The 19,604-nt window shown below is 44.9% G+C and overlaps 1 protein-coding gene and 1 pseudogene across 5 annotated transcripts; both read left to right on the top strand.

The window, feature by feature from the left end:
• Positions 1 to 9,241: 9,241 nt before the first annotated feature.
• On the top strand, positions 9,242 to 14,442 carry LOC125508032 (Tetratricopeptide repeat (TPR)-like superfamily protein). 5 transcript variants are annotated; one of them, XM_087525594.1, is made up of 4 exons: positions 9,242 to 11,562; positions 12,320 to 12,563; positions 12,707 to 12,798; positions 13,317 to 14,442. In XM_087525594.1, the coding sequence occupies exon 1, from the start codon at positions 9,418 to 9,420 to the stop codon at positions 11,233 to 11,235; it is 1,818 nt and encodes a 605-aa protein (XP_087381720.1). In that variant the 5' UTR covers positions 9,242 to 9,417; the 3' UTR covers positions 11,236 to 11,562; positions 12,320 to 12,563; positions 12,707 to 12,798; positions 13,317 to 14,442. The 5 variants fall into 5 exon arrangements, with proteins under 5 accessions (XP_087381720.1, XP_087381718.1, XP_087381719.1 ...); XM_087525592.1 differs by having other exon boundaries at positions 12,320 to 12,798; XM_087525593.1 differs by having other exon boundaries at positions 12,707 to 14,442.
• Positions 14,443 to 16,326: 1,884 nt separating this feature from the next.
• LOC125506817 (uncharacterized) lies at positions 16,327 to 18,046 on the top strand (annotated as a pseudogene).
• Positions 18,047 to 19,604: the final 1,558 nt, after the last annotated feature.

Here is a 19,604-nt window from a genome sequence, read left to right on the forward strand (position 1 = left end):
ACCTAACATATTTATCCATGTAATTATCTTCACTGTGGCATGAATGTTCAGATCCATAAGATTCAAAACAAAAGTTTAATATTGACATAAAAACAATAATACTTCAAGCATACTAATAAAGCAATCATGTCTTCTCAAAAGAACATGGCCAAAGAAAGTTATCCCTACAAAATCATATAGTCTGGCTATGCTCCATCTCCATCAAACAAAATACTAAATCATGCACAACCCCGATGACCAGCCAAGCAATTGTTTCATACTTTTGATGTTCTCAAACTTTTTCAACTTTCATGCAATACATGAGCGTGAGCCATGGATATAGCACTATAGGTGGAATACAATATGGTGGTTGTGGAGAAGAAAAAAGGAAGGAGATAGTCTCACATAAACTAGTCATATCAATGGGCTATGGAGATTCCCATCAATAGATACCAATGTGAGTGAGTAGGGATTTCCATCCAACGGATGCACTAGAGCTATAAGTTTATGAAAGCTCAAAAAGAAACTAAGTAGGTGTGCATCCAACTCGCTTGCTCACGAAGACCTAGGGAAATTTGAGGAAGCCCATCATTGGAATATACAAGCCAAGTTCTATAATGAAAAATTCCCACTAGTGTATGAAAGTGACAACATAGGAGACTCTCTATCATGAAGATCGTGGTGCTACTTTGAAGCACAAATGTGGAAAAGGGATAGTAACATTGCCCCTTCTCTCTTTTTCTCTAATTTTTTCTTTCTTTTTTTTCTTTTTTGGTGGGCTTCTTGGCCTCTTTTATTTTTTGTAAAGTCCGGAGACTCATCCCAACTTGTGAGGGGATCATAGCTTCCATCTGTTCACACACGAACACGTCATCGTGTACCTCCAACGCCGAGGGTGATGCACCGCAGCTCATGTCGAAGGAGACCCGTCCGTAAGCGCGATACGCAAGCAATCCGGCGGGTGCTTTTGAGGACCCGAAACCCCACACGCCCGGGAGGGACCCCGTCAGGGCGCGCAGCGGTTATGGGCTGCCCTAGGTCGGCCTGACCGCCCTAGGGCCTCGAGGTTCGCCGCCTTGCAAACGAAGAACGAACGAAGAACGAGGAAGAAGAAGAACAAATGAGAGAGATAAAGGTAAAGGTAAAAAGTGATAGATGAATTGATCGATTGTGTGTTGTTCAATCGGCCGTCACCCCTTAGGTATATAAGAGGCGGCTGGACTTCCCGTGCAAGAAAAAGGCTTGGATTCACGTCCAAAACCCTAGTCAAATTTGGATTGGTTTTATCCGAACTTTCCAAAACTGTTCGGTTTAAACTGGCTGCACTTTCATGTTGAACATTTTTTCATCAGAGGTTATCTTGAAGGTTAAATCGCTCGCGCAAAACAGCTAATTATTCACGCAGCTCATCAGACATACCCACGTATGTGTCTGGTTCCGGGCGTCATATTTTGCTCACTGGAGGGTCGTGCTGTGCGGGCTCTAAATTTTGCATACGACCTCGGATTGGGACGATCTTTATATCAAAATCGATCGTTTCGACGAGACGCATAACTTCCGTGTAGAACATTTTTCCATCCGAGATCATCTGAATAACCTTTTGAGCCCATCTTCAACTTCTCGTCCGATTGACTATCACAGCCTCCAACCCGGCAAGTTTTCCATCCGAGTAAGATTTCCAAACTAGCAATGTTTCTACCCGGCAAGCTTTCACACCAGCAAGGTTTCACTCTGGCAAGGTTTGTACTCCGGCAAGGGTTCCTCCCTGACAAGGTTTCTCCCCCGGCAAGATTTCACACCGGCAAGCTTCCACACCGGCGATCTTTCTGTGTTGGCAAGCTTTCCACGCCGGCAAGCCTTCACACCGGCAAGCTTTCACACCGGCAAGATTTTATCCCGGCAAGGTTTTCACCCTGGCATGTTGCTTTATGATCGTGCCACTTTTGAGCGTCAACACCATCATCCTTTCCTCACATGGGACAATGCTCTAATAATGATGATCATCACACTTTTATTTACTTACAACTCGATACTTAGAACAAAAATATGACTCTATATGAATGCCTCTGGTGGTGTACCGGGATGTGCAATGATCTAGCATAGCAAATGACATAAAAAATGGACAAGCCATGTAGACATCATGCTAGCTATCTTACAATCATGCAACGTAAGATGACAATGATGGAGCTTGTCATAATAAAACGAAACGGTGGAAGTTGCATGGAAATATATCTCGGAATGGCTATGGAAATGCCATAATAGGTAGGTATGGTGGCTATTTTCAGGAAGTTATAAGGTGGGTGTAAGGCACCGGCGAAAGTTTCACGACACTAGAGAGGCTAGCAATGGTGGAAGGGTGAGAGTGCGTATAATCCATGGACTCAACATTAGTCGTAAACAACTCACATACCTATTGCAAAAGTCTATTAGTTATTGAAACAAAGTACTACATGCATGCTCCTGGAGGGATATATTGGTAGGAAAATACCATTGTTCATCCCCGACCGCCACTCATAAGGAAGACAATAAATAAATAAATCATGCTCCGACTTAATCACATAACGGTTCACCATACGTGCATGCTACGGGAATCACAAACTTTAACACAAGTATTTCTACCAATCCACAATTACTCACTAGCATGACTCTAATATCACCATCTTTATATCTCAAAACAATCATAAGGAATCAAACTTCACATAGTATTCAATGCACTTTATATGCAAGTTTTTATTATATCCCTCTTGGATGCCCATCATATTAGGACTAAATTCATAACCAAAGAAAATTACCATGCTGTTTAGAACGACTCTCAAAATAATATAAGTGAAGCATGAGAGTTCAACAATTTCTATAACATAAAGCCACTGTCGTGCTCTAAAAAGATATAAGTGAAGCACTAGAGCAAAATTGCCTAGCTCAAAAGATATAAGTGAAGCACACAGAATATTCTAATAAATCATGATTCATGTGTGTCATCCCTCTCGAAAGGTGTGTACAGCAAGGATGATTGTGGCAAACTAAAAAGCAAAGACTCATATCATACAAGACTCTCCAAGCAAAACACATATCATGTGGTGAATAAAAATAGAGCCTCAAGTAAATTTACCGATAGACGAAGATGAAAGAGGGGATGCCTTCTGGGGCATCCCCAAGCTTAGGCTATTTGTTTTCCTTGAATATTACCTTGGGTGCCTTGGGAATCCACAAGCTTAGGCTCTTGCCACTCCTTATTCCATAGTCCATCAAATCTTTACCCAAAACTTGAAAACTTCACAACATAAAACTCATGAGATCCGTTAGTATAAGAAAATAAAACCACCACTGTTGGTACTGTTGTGAACTCATTCTTTATTTATATTGGTGTAATATATACTGTATTCCAATGTCTCCATGGTTCATACCCCCCGATACTACCCATAGATTCATCAAAATAAGCAAACAACACATAGAAAACAGAATCTGTCAAAAACAGAACAGTCTGTAGTAATCTGTAAACTTCGAATACTTGTGTAACTCCAAAAAAATCTGAAAATTTAGGAAAACAGAGGCAATTTTTATACCAATCTTGTGCAAAAGGAATTAGTATTTTATCGCGCTTCTGTTAAAAATGAGAATTATTTTACTAGGCGCAAAATTTCTGTTTTTCAGCAAGATCAAATCAACTATCACCATAAGCCATCCAAAGGTCTTACTTGGCACAACTACTAATTAAAACACCCAAACACAATTACTACAGAGGTAATGATGTGTATTTTACTCAAGAGAAATAGCAAAACAAAAAACTCAAAAATAAAATTGGGTTGCCTCCAAACAAGTGCTATCGTTTAACGCCCTTAGCTAGGCATAAAAACATAGATCTAGGTATTTTCATCTTTGGTATGCAATCCATAAGTGGCTCTCATAATAGATTCATATGGAAACTTAATTTTCTTTCTAGGAAAGTGTTCCATACCCTTCCTTAATGGAAATTGAAATCTAATGTTTCCTTCTTTCATATCAATAATTGCACCAATCGTTCTAAGGAAAGGTCTACCAAGAATAATAGGACATGTAGAATTGCAATCTATATCAAGAACAATGAAATCTACGGGCACATAATTCCTATTTGCAATAATAAGAACATCATTAATCCTTCCCATAGGTTTCTTAATAGTGGAATCCGCAAGATGCAAATTAAAAGAACATTCATCAAATTCACGGAAACCTAACACATCACATAAAGTTTTTGGAATAGTGCAAACGCTAGCACCCAAATAACACAAAGCATGTCACTCATAATCTTTAATCTTAATCTTAATAGTAGGTTCCCACTCATCATAAAGTTTTCTAGGAATAGAAACTTCCAATTCAAGCTTTTCTTCAAAAGATTTCATCATAGCATCCATGATATGTTTAGTAAAAGCTTTATTTTGATTATAAGCATGAGGAGAATTCAACATGGATTGCAACAAGGAAATACAATCTATCAAAGAACAATTATCATAATTAAAATCCTTGAAATCCAAAAGAGTGGGTTCATTGCTACCTAAAGTTTTGACATCTCCAATCCCACTTTTATCAATTTTTGCATCAAGATCTATAAACTCTGAATCATTGGGATGCCTTCTAGCCAAAGTTGACTCATCTCCAGTCCCATCTTTATCAAAATTTATATTAGAAAACAAATATTCAATAAGAGTCACATCAATCACTTTAAGATCTTCATCATTGTTTTCACAAAACTCCGGTTTAGCGGCCATCTTATTTGCCAAAGTGGTTTGTTTATCGGAAATTTGGCCAACTAAATTTTCAAGATGAGCAAATTGAGATTTGAGACCATAAAATTCTTTAGACATATCATCGAGCTCTTTATTCATGTACTCCATAAAAGTTTTCTGCTCCTTGAGCTCGTTCCTAAAGAAACTATTATGCTCAAATTGTAAAGACATGAAGCTCCTAGTATTATTTTCAATTTCTTCCAGCTTTCTATAGTAGGGATCAAAGTTCTTGGGTGGATCCATAAAGGCAAACTAACACGCGAGCAAACAAAAGGCAAACGAAAAGATGGACAAAAGAAGGGCGAATAAAAAGGCAAATCTTTTTGTATTTTTCTAAAAATTGTTTTAGAATTGGGGGAGAGGAAAACGAGAGGCAAATGGCAAATAATGTAATGCAAGAGATGAGAGTTTTATGATGGGTACTTGGTAGGTTTGACGCAGATCTCCCCGGCAATGGCGCCAGAAATTCTTTCTGCTACTTCTTGAGATTGCGTTGGTTTTTCTCTTGAAGAGGAAAGGGTGATGCAGCACAATAGAGATAAATATTTCCGTCAGATAAGAATCAAGGCATCAATCTAGTAGGAGAAACGCACAAGTCCCCAACAGATGCACCTACACAAACAATCAAACACTTGCACCCAACGCGATAAAGGGGTTGTCAATCCCTTCATGGTCACTTGCAAAGGTGAGATCTGATAGAGATAGATAAAACTAAATAAAAGATAAAATATTTTTGGGTTTTTGGTTTATAGACCTGAAAATAAAATATTGCAAAATAGTAGATCAGAAATAAATATGATGGAAAATAGACCCGAGGGCCATAGGTTTAACTAGAGGCTTCTCTCTTGAAGGCAAATAATACGATGGGTGAACAAATTACTGTCGAGCAATTGATAGAAAAGCGCAAAGTTATGACGATATCCAAGGCAGTGATTATGCATATAGGCATCACGTCCGTGTCAAGTAGACCGACTCCTGCCTGCATCTACTACTATTACTCCACACATCGACCGCTATCCAGCATGCATCTAGAGTATTAAGTTCGTAAAGAACGGAGTAATGCCTTAAGTAAGATGACATGATGTAGAGGAATAAACTCAAGCAATATGATGAAAACCCCATCTTTTTATCCTCGGTGGCAACAATTCAATACGTGTCTCACTACCCCTACTTTGTCACTGGGTGAAATCATGCAAGATTGAACCCAAAGCTAAGCACCTCTCCCATTGCAAGAAAAACCAATCTAGTTGGCCAAACCAAACCGATAATTTGAAGAGAAATACAAAGATATCAAATCATGCATATGAGAATTCAGAGAAGATTCAAATAATATTCATAGATAAGCTGATCATAAATCCACAATTCATCGGATCTCGACAAACACACCGCAAAATAAGATTGCATGAGATAGATCTCTAAGAACATCAAGGAGAACATGGTATTGAGAATCAAAGAGAGAGAAGAAGCCATCTAGCTACTAGCTATGGACCCGTAAGTTTGATGTAAACTACTCACGCTTCATCGGAAGGGCAATAGGGTTGACGTAGATGCCCTCTATGATCGAATCCCCCTCCGGTAGGATGCCGGAAAATGCCCCAAGATGGGATCTCACGGGAACAGAAGGTTGTGTCTTCTGGTCCAAGAAAAATCACCCTGAAGATTTATTCCGTTTGTACTCCGCTTGGTATTCCTTTTATGCGAAACTCAAAACAAGGAAAAACATAAACTGGCACTAGGCTATGGGTTAATAAGTTAGTCGTCCAAAAAATAATATAAAATAACATAATAATGCATATAAAACATCCAAAACAGATAATATAATAGCATGAAACAATAAAAAATTATAGATACGTTGGAGACGTATCATGATGGCATCCGTCATCGTCTGGCCAGACACAGGTGATTATGTCACAGGGATGCAGGAACATGTGAACGAGAGAGAAGAACAAACTGGTAACGAGGAGACCGGTATAGTGAGCATGTGTATGACTCAAGACAATACCGATATATCTCACCTCGGGTTTTGTAAAGTATCGCGAAGCAAAGGGAATAGCACATGATAACCAAAGGTTCATTCAAATGTCATTCATGAATTCACAGGGATCGATATGAATGTCCATGGTTCCGTTATCAGTCATTGAATAAAAGGGGTTTTGTCATGTCTATGTTTGAACGAACCTACGGGGTAACAAGCTTAAGGTAATCATGATCTGCTGAGTGTTAGTAGGATGGGAGTAGTGAGAAAATATTTGTGAAATAGTTTCATAATATTTGAATAGTTTCAAGAGGAACAGAAAGTGTTTCAGGGTCACCAGAAGGGTTTCAGAGTTTATTGTGCAATACCAGATATTACCGACAAATAATATATAGGTGAAAAATATTTCCTGAGATGTTAAATTAATAATGAAGGTCTCTAATAATAGTTAGGAGGCTTTTATATTTATTTAAATATCAACAAGCCTTAAAAGGCTAAGTGGTGGAAAGCTACTTGGGCCACTTTGGCCCAAATAGAGGTGGCGCCCCCCTTCCCACTTGGGGAAGGAAGGGAGGACTCCCCCTCCTCTTGGCCAGCCAAGGGGGGAGACTCCCCCCCCTTGTGTGGTGCCCCTCCTCCTCCTCCAACCAATATATACTAGAGTGTTTTGGCACCTTTTGTACACACAAGTTTTGGAGCCTCATCTAGTTCTCTACTTCTAGCTCTAGTTGGTCCTACTTGATCTAATTAGAGCTAAACCTAGATCGCCTAGTACTCATAATTAGAAGCCCACAGTGGTTCTAATCTCCTCCCTCTAATTCTTCGGCGAGGATTAGCTCTGGATGGTGAAGCGCTGCCGGATCGTGAAGACCATACCCTTGCAATCCGTGGAGATGCCATGCTTTCGGTCTTTCGTTCGAGGGACTATTCATGGACGGTTTGAGGGATCTTTAATCGATGGTTTGAGTGACTTCAAGTACGATCTAACACTGACTCGTCTTCTTCTGCTGCAACTCGAAGTTGATCTGATTCAAACCGCTATTGCATCTTCAAAGTGTTCTTGGCAGATCGTAGGGCGATTTTTTTGTTCTTTCTACTACGTTTCCCAACACCCTGGGATTCGAATCCAGGTCTCCCATGTGGGGGTCCACGCTGCTAGTCGGTGGTGAGGATTGTTTTGAGGAAGTGAAATGTTCGCTGCCTTTTGTCTTACAACAACCTAGTTTCACATTTGACATGGTAGCGATCTTGCGCCGAGATTCATGCAATGATGGAAAAGGGGGTTGCTGCAAAATTCCTCATAGCTAACTGTTGTCAGTTGTAATTTCCATAAACTATTGGGTGCAAAATTAAAGGAAGGAATTAACTTATGACATTGATGTAGATTACTTCTGATGTTTAAATTTGCATCAATTTTATTTTTCATGCATGACATCGATGTAGATTACTTTTGGTGTTCTTTATACCGTCACGATGTTTGATGAATAAATTGAAAGCTTTTCATAAAGAACGTTGTCAATCACATCAATTTACTTCAAATCATAACCCATGTCCTAAGCTCCATGTCATGATCCTCAAATGATGCATCTTTTGTTTGTCATCAGCGATCGACTGTCCGGTGACATAGTTCCTCGACCCGGCCAACCATGGTTCATAGAAATTGATATTTTTTTCCGTTGCAATGCACAAGCATTTGTGCTAGTTCAGAAAAAGGGCTTAATTCATGACTGGAGGATGGCGCAACAAAGCGTGTGTCACCCTCTAGCATACCTGGCGAACGGGGTGACATGACCCACCCTTAAACGGGTCAGGCATGACAATGCAAGCCGAGACCCGTATATAAGTGGGTCGTGCCGGGCCGACATGGATGCTTCGTCATGTGGCCCAGACACGACACATGAGTAAACGGACTGGCATGGGCCGATATTTGTGCCACATGATGCTTTTGAGTCAAATTGAGCTGTTTTTTAAAGACCTTTTTGGGCTGTTTTTCGGACCTATACATTATAAATAATTCTAATAAATATAAAATAAACGGGCGCTTGCTGGCCCAACGTGCGTGCCTCGCCTCGTGGCCTAGGTCATGCATGTGACATGTTGGGCAAGCACGTAGACCTGGCCAAATGGGTCAACACGGCCTGACCTGTGCTAATCGTGTTTGGCACGACACGATCCGCACATCCACGTTTATTAGACTAGTCGTGCTGTGCTGGCCCACGTGCCTTGCTCCTCGGCCTAGGCACGATACATTTAGTAACCGGCCGACCCGTGGTACATTTAACACGTTTGGGCTGCATGCTTTTCGGTCTGCTAGGCTATATTTTTGGGCCATTTTGGGTCTATTGGATTGTTTCTTAGGTTATATATATATATTCAAAAATTCGAAAAAAAAGTGCCGCGTGCCGGGCATGGCCCATTTAGGCTGTGCCGTGCGTGCTTCTAGCACGAGAAGCACGGCCTGTTTGGCCAGCTATACCCTCTAGCTTGTCTCAAAAAAAAAAAAAAAAACTATACCTTGTAGCACACTGCCTATCCCGGGAGAAGGTTTTTGGCGCTGACCCACATGTCATCGAGCAAGACCACATCCGCAGGGCCTTCTCCTGGCCTGAGCAGCTCCCCTTCCCTCTCCGGCAACAATTACCGCAAACCACCGCCCCCTCTCCGGCGGCAACCACAGCGGCGCCATAGCTAGTCCGAACGCCAATGTCCACCGCTGCCTCTGCGCTCCGCCCGGCGCCACGGTGGGGTGCGCCGTCGCAGCGCCGGCTCGTGGAGCAGCACCTGGCGTCACTGCCCCACGGCCTCCAGCGCCTCCACCACGTGCAGGAGCTCCACGCGCAGCTCCTCAAGCACGGTATCCACCTCGACCCGCTCACCGCCTCCAAGCTTATCTCCTCATACGCGCTCCAGCGCCGCCTCCCGGCCTCCCGCCGCATCTTCGCCTCCTTCCCCAATCCTCACGCCACCACCTTCCTCCCGAACACCCTTCTCCGCGCCTACGCGCTCAATGCCCTGCCCCACGCTGCGGTCTCTGTCTTCTCCGCCATGCCCCAGCGGGACAGCTTCACCTACTCCTTCCTCATCAAGGCGCTCTCCTCAGCGGGCTTGACCCCCCTCAGGGCGGTGCACTCCCACGTCGTTAAACTCGGGTCCATCGAGGACACCTATGTCGGGAACGCGCTGATCGACGCCTACTCCAAGAACGGCGGGTTTTTGGACGCCAGCAAGGTGTTCGAGGAAATGCCTAGCCGGGATACCGTGTCCTGGAACTCGGCCATGGCTGCGATGGTGCGACAGGGCGATGTGGTAAGTGCGAGGAGGATGTTTGACGAGATGCCGGAGAAGGACACGGTAAGCTGGAACACCGTGCTAGATGGGTACACCAAGGCTGGGAAGATGGAGGAAGCGTTCGAGCTGTTTCAGTGCATGCCAGAGAGGAATGTGGTGTCGTGGTCGACGGTGGTGTCTGGTTACTGTAAGAAGGGTGACATGGAGATGGCTCGAGTGATCTTTGATAAGATGCCAACGAAGAACTTGGTAACATGGACGATAATGGTCTCGGCATGTGCCCAGAATGGGCTTGTTGAGGAGGCTGGACGGTTGTTTACTCAGATGAAGGAAGCTGGTGTGGAACTTGATGTGGCTGCGGTTGTGAGTATCTTGGCTGCATGTGCAGAGTCAGGCTCGCTTGCTCTTGGGAAGAGGATTCACCGGTACGTGCGGACAAGGCAACTGGGGAGGTCGACCCATGTGTGCAATGCAATGATTGACATGTTTTGCAAGTGTGGATGTGTAAACCGGGCTGATTATGTCTTTGACACTGAAATAGCTGAGAAGGATTCAGTGTCATGGAACACCATAATTGGGGGATTTGCGATGCATGGGCATGGAGACAAGGCGCTGGATTTCTTTGCCCAAATGAAGCTACAAGGGTTCCGTCCTGATGCTGTGACAATGATCAACGTTCTTAGTGCATGCACACACATGGGGTTTGTGGAAGAGGGACGCCGGTATTTCAACAATATGGAGAGGGACTATGGCATTGTGCCACAGATAGAGCATTATGGCTGCATGATTGACCTTCTTGGTCGTGGAGGGCTCATCGAGGAGGCTGTTGACCTGATAAAAAGCATGCCTTGGGATCCTAATGAGGTAATATGGGGGTCCCTTCTCAGTGCATGCCGACTGCACAAGAACGTGGAGTATGCAGAAATTGCAGTGAACGAGCTCAGTAAGCTGCAGCCCTCCAATGCAGGGAACTATGCTGTCCTTTCAAACATCTATGCAGAGGCTGGGCAGTGGAGTGACATGGCAAAGGCAAGGATGCAAATGAAAGGAACCGGGTCTCAGAAGTCAGCAGGATCAAGTTGGATTGAACTTGATGAGGCATTCCATGAGTTCACGGTGGGGGACAGAAAACACTCAGACTCGGACCAGATATCCGAGATGGTTGATAGGCTGAGTTCACATGTTAAGGATGTTGGCTGCCTTCCAACAGCTCATGAGCTGCTTGTGCAGTGAGTCCTTTGCCAAGGGTGTGCTAAATCTCATGTTGCAGTCACAAATGTGAAATGCTTCCGTGAGGTGCTAGCATTGCACGGTGCAATCTATGTAAGCAAGCACCGGCTCCAGTGAATCCTGCAATCAAGAAGATGCTGTGACGTGGTACAGAATTACCCACGATGGACTGTAAACCCAGACATGTGTTCAAGCATTTCTCAGCATGTGCTCTTCTGCCATCAGGTTTGCTCTGTCGAAAACTACAACTATGTTAAGACGAAAGCTGGTGATGGGATGGACTGACAAAACACTACCAATACAGTGCTAGGTTGATTGAATAGTTCATAGGTTAGTACTTCTAGTGCTTCACTCAACTGGTTAATTGAAACCAAAACAAGCCATGAGGTAGGGTCTTCTAAAATATAAGGAAGTGAGAAGACCTCACATTAAAAGAGTAAGAAGTGATTTATGTAGTTACATTGTAGCAGAAAATGGTTATGTTGGAAAAGTAGATTAGTTGAGTGTTTTACAGTCGTTCATCCCATTTTTTGCATGTATCACTTTCATAAGAATGTTTTAGTGAGAAAAGCATACAATCTCCGTAATATTCTAATTCGGGTATTAAGCTTGTATCTCCTACAAAACCGTATAAATCATTCATTTGTACTTACTTTTGAAGTTTGTATTTCACGCTTCTTAGATATGTTAGTGTCATGCTATGTTATGAGGTTTATTTTTTTGTCTATTATCTTGTTTCTCTGTCTTCTGTTTCAACTTATAACTCACTGCTAAGACTATGAAGAATCCTGATTTAGGTTGCTGTGATGTTTATGATAGATATTCAACATGATATTTTTTTTGGTATGCATCTGGGTCATACCTGAATATTTAAGTTATCAAGCGGAATGTTTGGAACTTCAATAATTGGTTCACCAAGTTCAGACTGGTCCATGTCTTTTAAAAGTCATTGTTATGCTAAGAAATGGCTTGTAAGATGTTTTAGAAGTATAAAGATACGCTCGTATATTATTTTGTTCTGTAACAATGTAATCTCCTTACAATAATCAAGGTAGAGAACTGACTTGCCTTTTCCTTTTTTTCTCAGCAAGGCAATCGAAAATCAAATGTATCTTCTTTTAGAGAGACCATGCTGATGCTGGGTGACACACCCTGAAGCACATCCTACCAAGCCACAAACATATAGCAAGTCATATCACCCTGCAATGGTCAAATTATCTAGCAAATGCACCAAAGTACACCAGCTCAACGAGATCACAGTACACAACACAAATCATAATGCACAATAAGGCCCTGTTTGGAACGAAGGAAAAACATAGGAATTTTGGAGGGTATGATTCCTGTAGGAAATATTTCTTTGGTACCGTTTGGAACAAAGGAAAAGCTATCCCTACAATTCTTTGAAATTCCTATGGATTGAGCTATTTCATAGAAATTTTTGGAGGACCTCATGTTTTCTTCTCCTTGTGTCTAGATTCCTGTGAATTTCCTGCATGACATCCAAATGAGAGTTTTGGAGTTTTCCTGTAATCCAGGATACATGGCATCCAGGATTCTCCAGTTTAGGTATAGTTTTCAGATGCAATTGGCTCTGGCTGCACTTTCTCATTATTTTTTCATAGATATTGGGTGTTTCTAATAAATTCTATGGGCTGCAAACACCTCAACGGTGCTCCAAACACTAAGTTACCAACATACACTTTCTGGTAAAAAAATATCATTTAGCAAAGATCTTTAGATAGAAGGTGGTTATCCTCTTTACCCCAGGAAAAAAATAGTGCATCAATTTATTTCTTGCTCTAAGTGCATCGGGCTAAATGACAAGAAAGTATGACTAAAGAGAGCAAAGCTATTATCTTTAGTTGGCTCAGAACAGCCAACAAAAACCAGTTTTAAGTTGTCATCGACATTGGAATCTTCACTACATGGTACTGTACATAATAGTCTCAGTTTGCTTGAGATGTTCTTTGAAGTGTAATAGACCATACTAAGTTTTAGTCTGGGTGTTCGATCCCTCGCTTTCCACACCTCGCCTAGTTCCTGCCTTTCAGCCTTGTAACAGTACTCTTTTGATTGACTGACAGAACAAGCCAGCTCAGAATCTTTGCTACGTTTGCAAGAGACGATCATGAAATGATGAATCTATTTTCCAGTGCTTCTTGCTTCTTCTTAACATGCCTGAAAAAAAGAAACATAAATAGGAATATACTCATATCGAATATTTTTGTTGGAGTACTATATATACAGTTGTGTAGCCTTTTGTATTTCCCCATTGTATAAAGGGCTTTCTGCCCATTTTCTGCACTTGTACATGGCCTACGACCCCATTAAAATACAAGCTGCATCTGTACATTACAGTTTTTAAGCTCCCAGGAATTACGGCGCTGTGGTTGATTGAGGCTTTTAGCCGCGGTCGTGGCCCCACCTGTAACTGTAAGTGTATATGCGCTTTAGTCGGTTTGACCGCACGTCGGTTCTCTTCCCTTTCCAACCTATCTGCTAGCCCCTTCCCTGAATCCCGATCCCCTTCCGTGTCCCCCTTCCACCGTGTCGCCGCCTCCGCCACCGCGCCTGCCTCTTCTTCGATGTCGCGCCACACCCAGTTCCCCGTCCACCTTCACTCCTCCCCGCGCCCTCTCCTCTGCACCTTTGTGCCGGTCGCTGAGACTTGCCTCTACCAGTCTACGGTGCTGGCGCTGGGGATCCGTTCCGCGCGGCGCTTGTTTGCCTCGGCTCGGCGTTCGCAAATGATTCTTCCTTAACTTCCTCTGCAGCGCCACTAACCCACTGCCGCGCCACCCGGCTCATCTCTCGCTGTCAACGGCGAGGCAATGGCCGGCGGCAGCGACGCGAGGGGCATGTACTGCAGGCGGCGCGGGAAGTTTCCACGGCCCTAACCCAGCAGTATGGTGGCGATGAGGGAGTTCGAACTGGCGATGTGCTTGTCGTGAAGTGGGAAGGTCATCAATTCCAAAGCATTGATGCGCTCGATCTGGTGGCTCTGAGCCTCAGCTGCACACCAACCCAAGGACCACCATGGCGAGCTTGGAACCCCTCCCTGCTTTAGGCTACATAATTATCTTACTAATTTTCTCAAAGGTATATGTATTGTGGCCCTCAGAAGCAGTTCTAAGATTCTTATTGTTATGGTGTGAATGGCATAATGAATAACTCAAAATGCAGATCATTATTTTACAATCATTGCTATTATATTGTCCATCTTCATGCGTGATATGTTGCATATCCTCTAATAAAAGGTCGTTCCTCTATTGTTTCTGGGTTACCTAGCTATTTTTCAGTTTTGCATTCCTTTATGTACGAATTGTACTATACAGGAAGCATCAGATCAATCCCCCCCGCCCCCCTCCATCTTAGAATGTCTCAAGTCTCATGCCAAGAATGGCAACTGCAGAGTAATGGTTGCAGTACAGACAAAGTGCCCATGATACCGGTGGATGCAGCCTGTGAGCTGTGCTTTGACCTGATGCTTAGGGTAAATTTATCAAATTTTTTCTGAAATTGTACCTCACGTTATCCATGTTCAGTTTGGACGTTCTTTGCTAATTAAGATGATTTCTTCCTGTTATGTGTCGTAACATTTTCTCAATGTGGTTTTAACGATCATTGGGGTTCTAACTGAGACAAAAGTTCAGGTGAGAACTTCAGAATAATCCCAAGTTCAAGTAAGCACTTTGGGATTTCGCCCACATCCAAATGGTATGTGCAAAACCTCTTATTCGCACTGCTCGTGGAATTATAGATAGCATCCACATCATGAGATTTTGTAACAAAGTTCTAAAATTTGCAGTGAATGACATAGGAAATTAAGATATGCATGCAGTTGAGATTATAAGAGTTTGTCACACTAAACAAATTTATATAATGCTTAGTGAATTTCCCATGTATTGATTTTGTGTGACCTGCAACTGTTAGAACTGTTATCAGCTTTGGTCTGGATTACATTATACACATAACAAATCTGAACTGGTAACAATTAAGTTTCTAGGTTGCAGCACCGTACTACTCTGTGTATAATCAAATTACTCTTTGTAGCTACTGAGTCCCATTCTTGATATTGAAATTCTTCACTGTCCTTTTTAGTCTGCTCCAGATGTCAGGATAGATGTACCATTTGGAAGTGGCAGAAACCAAGTCGCTCCTGACATCATAATTTTGTTTGAACGTCAAATTGTTCTGACGACCCATAAAACATATTTCTGCCAATATTATGTCGTGTTGTGATATGGGACTTCTCACCTGAACTTTTGTCTCAGTTATTCTAAAGAGAACACAAATTTTTTTTTTGGCCCTTATCTAAAGATTAAGTCAGTTACTTCCAGATTTCCAGTTATGTGTAGGTATTAAAAGTAAAGAGTTTCTTGTATCCATAGATATATTTAATTGTATTAGTAGCATACTCTTGAGCTTTCAAATGCTTGGATGACGGTAGTAATATTTTTCTTTATTGCAGGATGGTTGAGATTCTTTTTAATGTACCATGCTTCTCATTTAGTCCTGAACTGCTTAAATACATAGTATATTCATTTTTTGAGAAAGTACAAAGTAGTGTGCAAGATATTTTGGTGAAACCCATAATCAGGGTGTTTATTTACTTGTTGCCCATCTAGGTCATAGGTGTGTATAAGAATTATTGGTATATCTATGTAGAAGAAGAGAGCCTACTGTATATGCACAGGGTGTATCATATCTTTGAATGTGAACAAGCTACAGTGAATGCAATGTTGTAAATTCAAGATTTTCTTCAAAGTGATCTTTTGCTTTTATTGGAGTTTCTTATTGCTTCCAAGTTTTAGTGTAATCAGTTCTCCCTTTAAGGTCGCGAATTAGTTCCATCTCCAAATATGTATGCTTCCTTATTTTATACTCCCTCCGTCCCAAAATAAGTGACTCAACTTTGTACAAAGTTAGTACAAAGTTGAGTCACTTATTTTGAGACGAGGGGAGTATTTACATATATGCCAGTGAAGTTGTCTGTGGACTTCTCTTTGCAATTAGAAAACATTGTCTTCTTAATTTGTCGCACTGAACACAACAAGTTATTTAGGCTAAATTATACTTTGTTCTCAGGCTCCGATGATGATGCCTCCCGCTCCCGCCCCGCCTCCCCGGCCGGCCACCCCGTCGGCCGCCGGCAACGCCCCAGCCACCAAAAACCCCCCGCTCCTAGCCCTCTCCACAAGCCCCCTAGACGAGCTCATACCATCTGTGGCTCCACCACCCTCGTCATTCTTCGACCTACCCTATGTCAAGGCCGGGCAGGTTGCCCTCCGCTGCTTCCTCGGCTGCGGAAACGCCATGGGACTGGAGTTTGAAGATGACTGCTCATACTATCTCCGCCTTGCCATCACCACCCCGGCCCTCCACCTAGCCTCACCGCTCTACATCGTCTTCGGCTACTCCAGCCGTCACCTCGACGCCATTGTTGTCGTTGCGCTGCTCCAGGCTATCCTGGTGGCTCTGCTTCTCACTTCTACGTCGCGCAATGCTCTCCTCTGGTTTTCCGTTTCCACGTCGCTTCTGCACGCGTGGCAGAGATCATCCTTGCCCAAACCACTCTCCGCTTTCGCAACTACTCCTTCTCCTTCACTAGGGCTCTACCCTCCCTCCCGCCTCCACCGCACTCTGCCGCTACATGCATGATGCTTGCCCAGCTGCTCCAAATTCCAGACGACCTGGGTCTTCAGTTCCAAGCTGTGGCCTGGTCACAACTTCGTTCCCAAGTTACCGCCGTTCATGCTGTCAGCCTCATGGTTGCAGAATGTATGCGCGTGTAATCCAGTTCCCCTTCGCTCTCACTGCCACTACCATGGCCCTTGTCCTCGCTCAATTGTTTGGGGATTCCTACCTCCATTTTGATGTCACTGAAGACGGAGAATCCTGCTTCTCCTTCACCGTTGCTTCACCCGCAGTAGCCAAGCTGATCGCCTCCATGGGTGACTACCGCAAGAGGGGCATGCTGATCCGCTTCCCCTGGCCTATGATCATGTGTGGTGCCCGACGTCTTCTGCGTGCTGATGCCATGCCCCCGTCGCTTGGCTCCGCGTCCTCCTCGTCGTTGTCGGTCGTCTCTGCACCACTGTCATTAGCGCCTCCAACTATGGATCTGCCCAAGGTGAGACGAAAACGGCCAGGTATTAGTTTCTTTTACCGAATGCTAAATGTTCGTTGCTTTAATCAGCTATCACCTCACGTGTCGTACACTCACCATACATATCCTTTTTGGGTTACTTTCATGCCAATCACTGTCAGACCTAATGAACTACTAGTGGAATCAGCCCTAAACCACTGTTTTTCCATTAGACAAGATTTCCACGCAATTAAGGTTCATGATCTAATTTTTAAATCTGGCGTCTCCTCCCACCCAGTCAAATTTGAAATTCTCAAATTAGGGTCCCTGGACTTTGATGGGTTTCGTCCTTTTCTTTTTGACCACCTCGATCTAGCCATTGGCCACTGCAGCCGTTTCCCACAATCTTATTTCTCCTTTTCCTTCTCCTCGCTGCCCACACGCCCTGGGTCCATTCTCGGGCCCTACACCCATCTCCACCAGCCTCCCCATGCACCGATACGGCCGACCCTCGTGTCCACGACACCGCTGCACGGCCGGTCAGCCCTGCATGCATCGCGGGCCCACTGCATGCACAATGATGAATCCACTGCCTCACCCGACAGACCAAATCCTACAAAAGATTCGTACATACCTCATGATGCCGCGCATGTGGGAAAGCCGTGCACTGGAACCGACCCCCCCATCTGTCTCTCTGTCTGTGCCAAAATTGGACACCCCACCTGACCCACGCGCGTCTAATCCGGGCGCCAATGCGCCGCCTCCTGTCTCCCCACGCGCCGCCCCGGTGCTCGAGCCGGCAGAGAATCTCGCCTTGGGAACCAACGATATCACGCGACCTCACATGATGTCCGACGCTACCTCGCCTCTGTCGCCCCCCTCTAGTCCTGACCAGCATCTAGCCATAATCATCGCCTCTAAACCCTACCTAAGCCCTCCATCACCACGCCTCACCCCCCGTCGTCTCAATCGCTGGCACACGCAAACGATCTCGCCGCCCTGACGACGGATACGCTGCATGCTCGGTCCAACCGCTCCACGACACCCACATATCGAGACGTGCTACTCTCCAGTCCTCATAACCACAGTGCACCGCTGCCCCACCCCTCCTATATATCCCCACGCCGGCTCCTCCCCTCTCATCCTCACTCCCTCTCGCCTCCATCCACCAAAAGGAGACGCCGTTCCTTCCGCTGCCTCGCCCTAGACCACTGCGTGGAGCTCTGCCGTGATCCCGTCCGCTGCGCCCGCTGCTGGCGGAACGGCCATCGTAGCCGCGACTGCAGGTACCACCGGATCTGGCCCTTCTTCCCTCCCCTACCAGATTCATTTACCGCTGCCTCTAACCCAACCTTCTGCCCTCGCAGCATGGAGCCCAGAAGCTCATCGTCTGCTGCGAACGCCGATCCTCGCACCCTCATGATCGGACAGATCCCCATCATCCTCTCCGAGCCCTTCCCCGCTGTATGTGTGCCATCCCCCTTCATCCTCCATGGCGTCCCCGTTGGCGCCAATGGCATCCCACTCCCACCCAACTCGCTGCCACGCTCCTCTGCACCGCCTCCCACCCCCACCACACCCCACGATCCCATGCACACACACTCCTCACCCTTCGACTCCTAGGAACTTAGGGATCGCCTCGCCGACGTGTTCATTGCCTCCCAGCACACCACGGCCGCATCCTATGTGTCTGATTCCGACTCTGACGATGAGTTGCCTCGCCCCTTCCGCGGCGCCGGGCCGCTGCCTCCCTATGGAGACATGCCTCTCGTTGCTGCGCCGCCCTGCCTCGTGCACTGCCCACGGCGTTTCGCCTTTGCCCACCTCCGAACTCCTGACCCCAACCCCACCCCCTCATCCGCCGTGCCATCCAACTCACGTGCGGCAACCCCGCCTTCAGCATGGGCGGCTCATGGCATGGGGTTGCTTGCCTCACTTTCCACACCCCCTCTGCCTGCAACGATGTCGTTCGCCGCAGCCCTATAGAATTCGAAGGCAACTCAATCACCATCAAGCCGGTCGAGCACGTCGACCGCTCCATTGTTATCTACTCTGACCTCGCTGAAATCGAGGTATCCAAGTTCCCGCACAAGCTTTGGCACAACGACGGCATTCGCTTCGCCTTGGCCTTCCTCGGTGACGTCTGTGTCGTCGATGACTTCTGCCTGCATGGCATTGACTACACATCTGTTCGCGCCTTGGTTCTGCTCCAATCCAGCAAGCCAGCCCCGCCCGGCATTGTGATCCAGCTCCCCCCATCAACGAAATCAAGATAGCCAAAGTC

The sequence above is a fragment of the Triticum urartu genome, chromosome 5A (genome assembly GCF_056163025.1).
Source record: "Triticum urartu cultivar PI428250 chromosome 5A, HENAU_Tu73, whole genome shotgun sequence".
NCBI lineage: Eukaryota > Viridiplantae > Streptophyta > Magnoliopsida > Poales > Poaceae > Triticum > Triticum urartu.

Bases quoted from the DNA above. Each gene is read 5' to 3' on its own strand.
- LOC125508032 (XM_087525591.1), top strand. From the start codon at position 9,418: ATGTCCACCGCTGCCTCTGCGCTCCGCCCGGCGCCACGGTGGGGTGCG.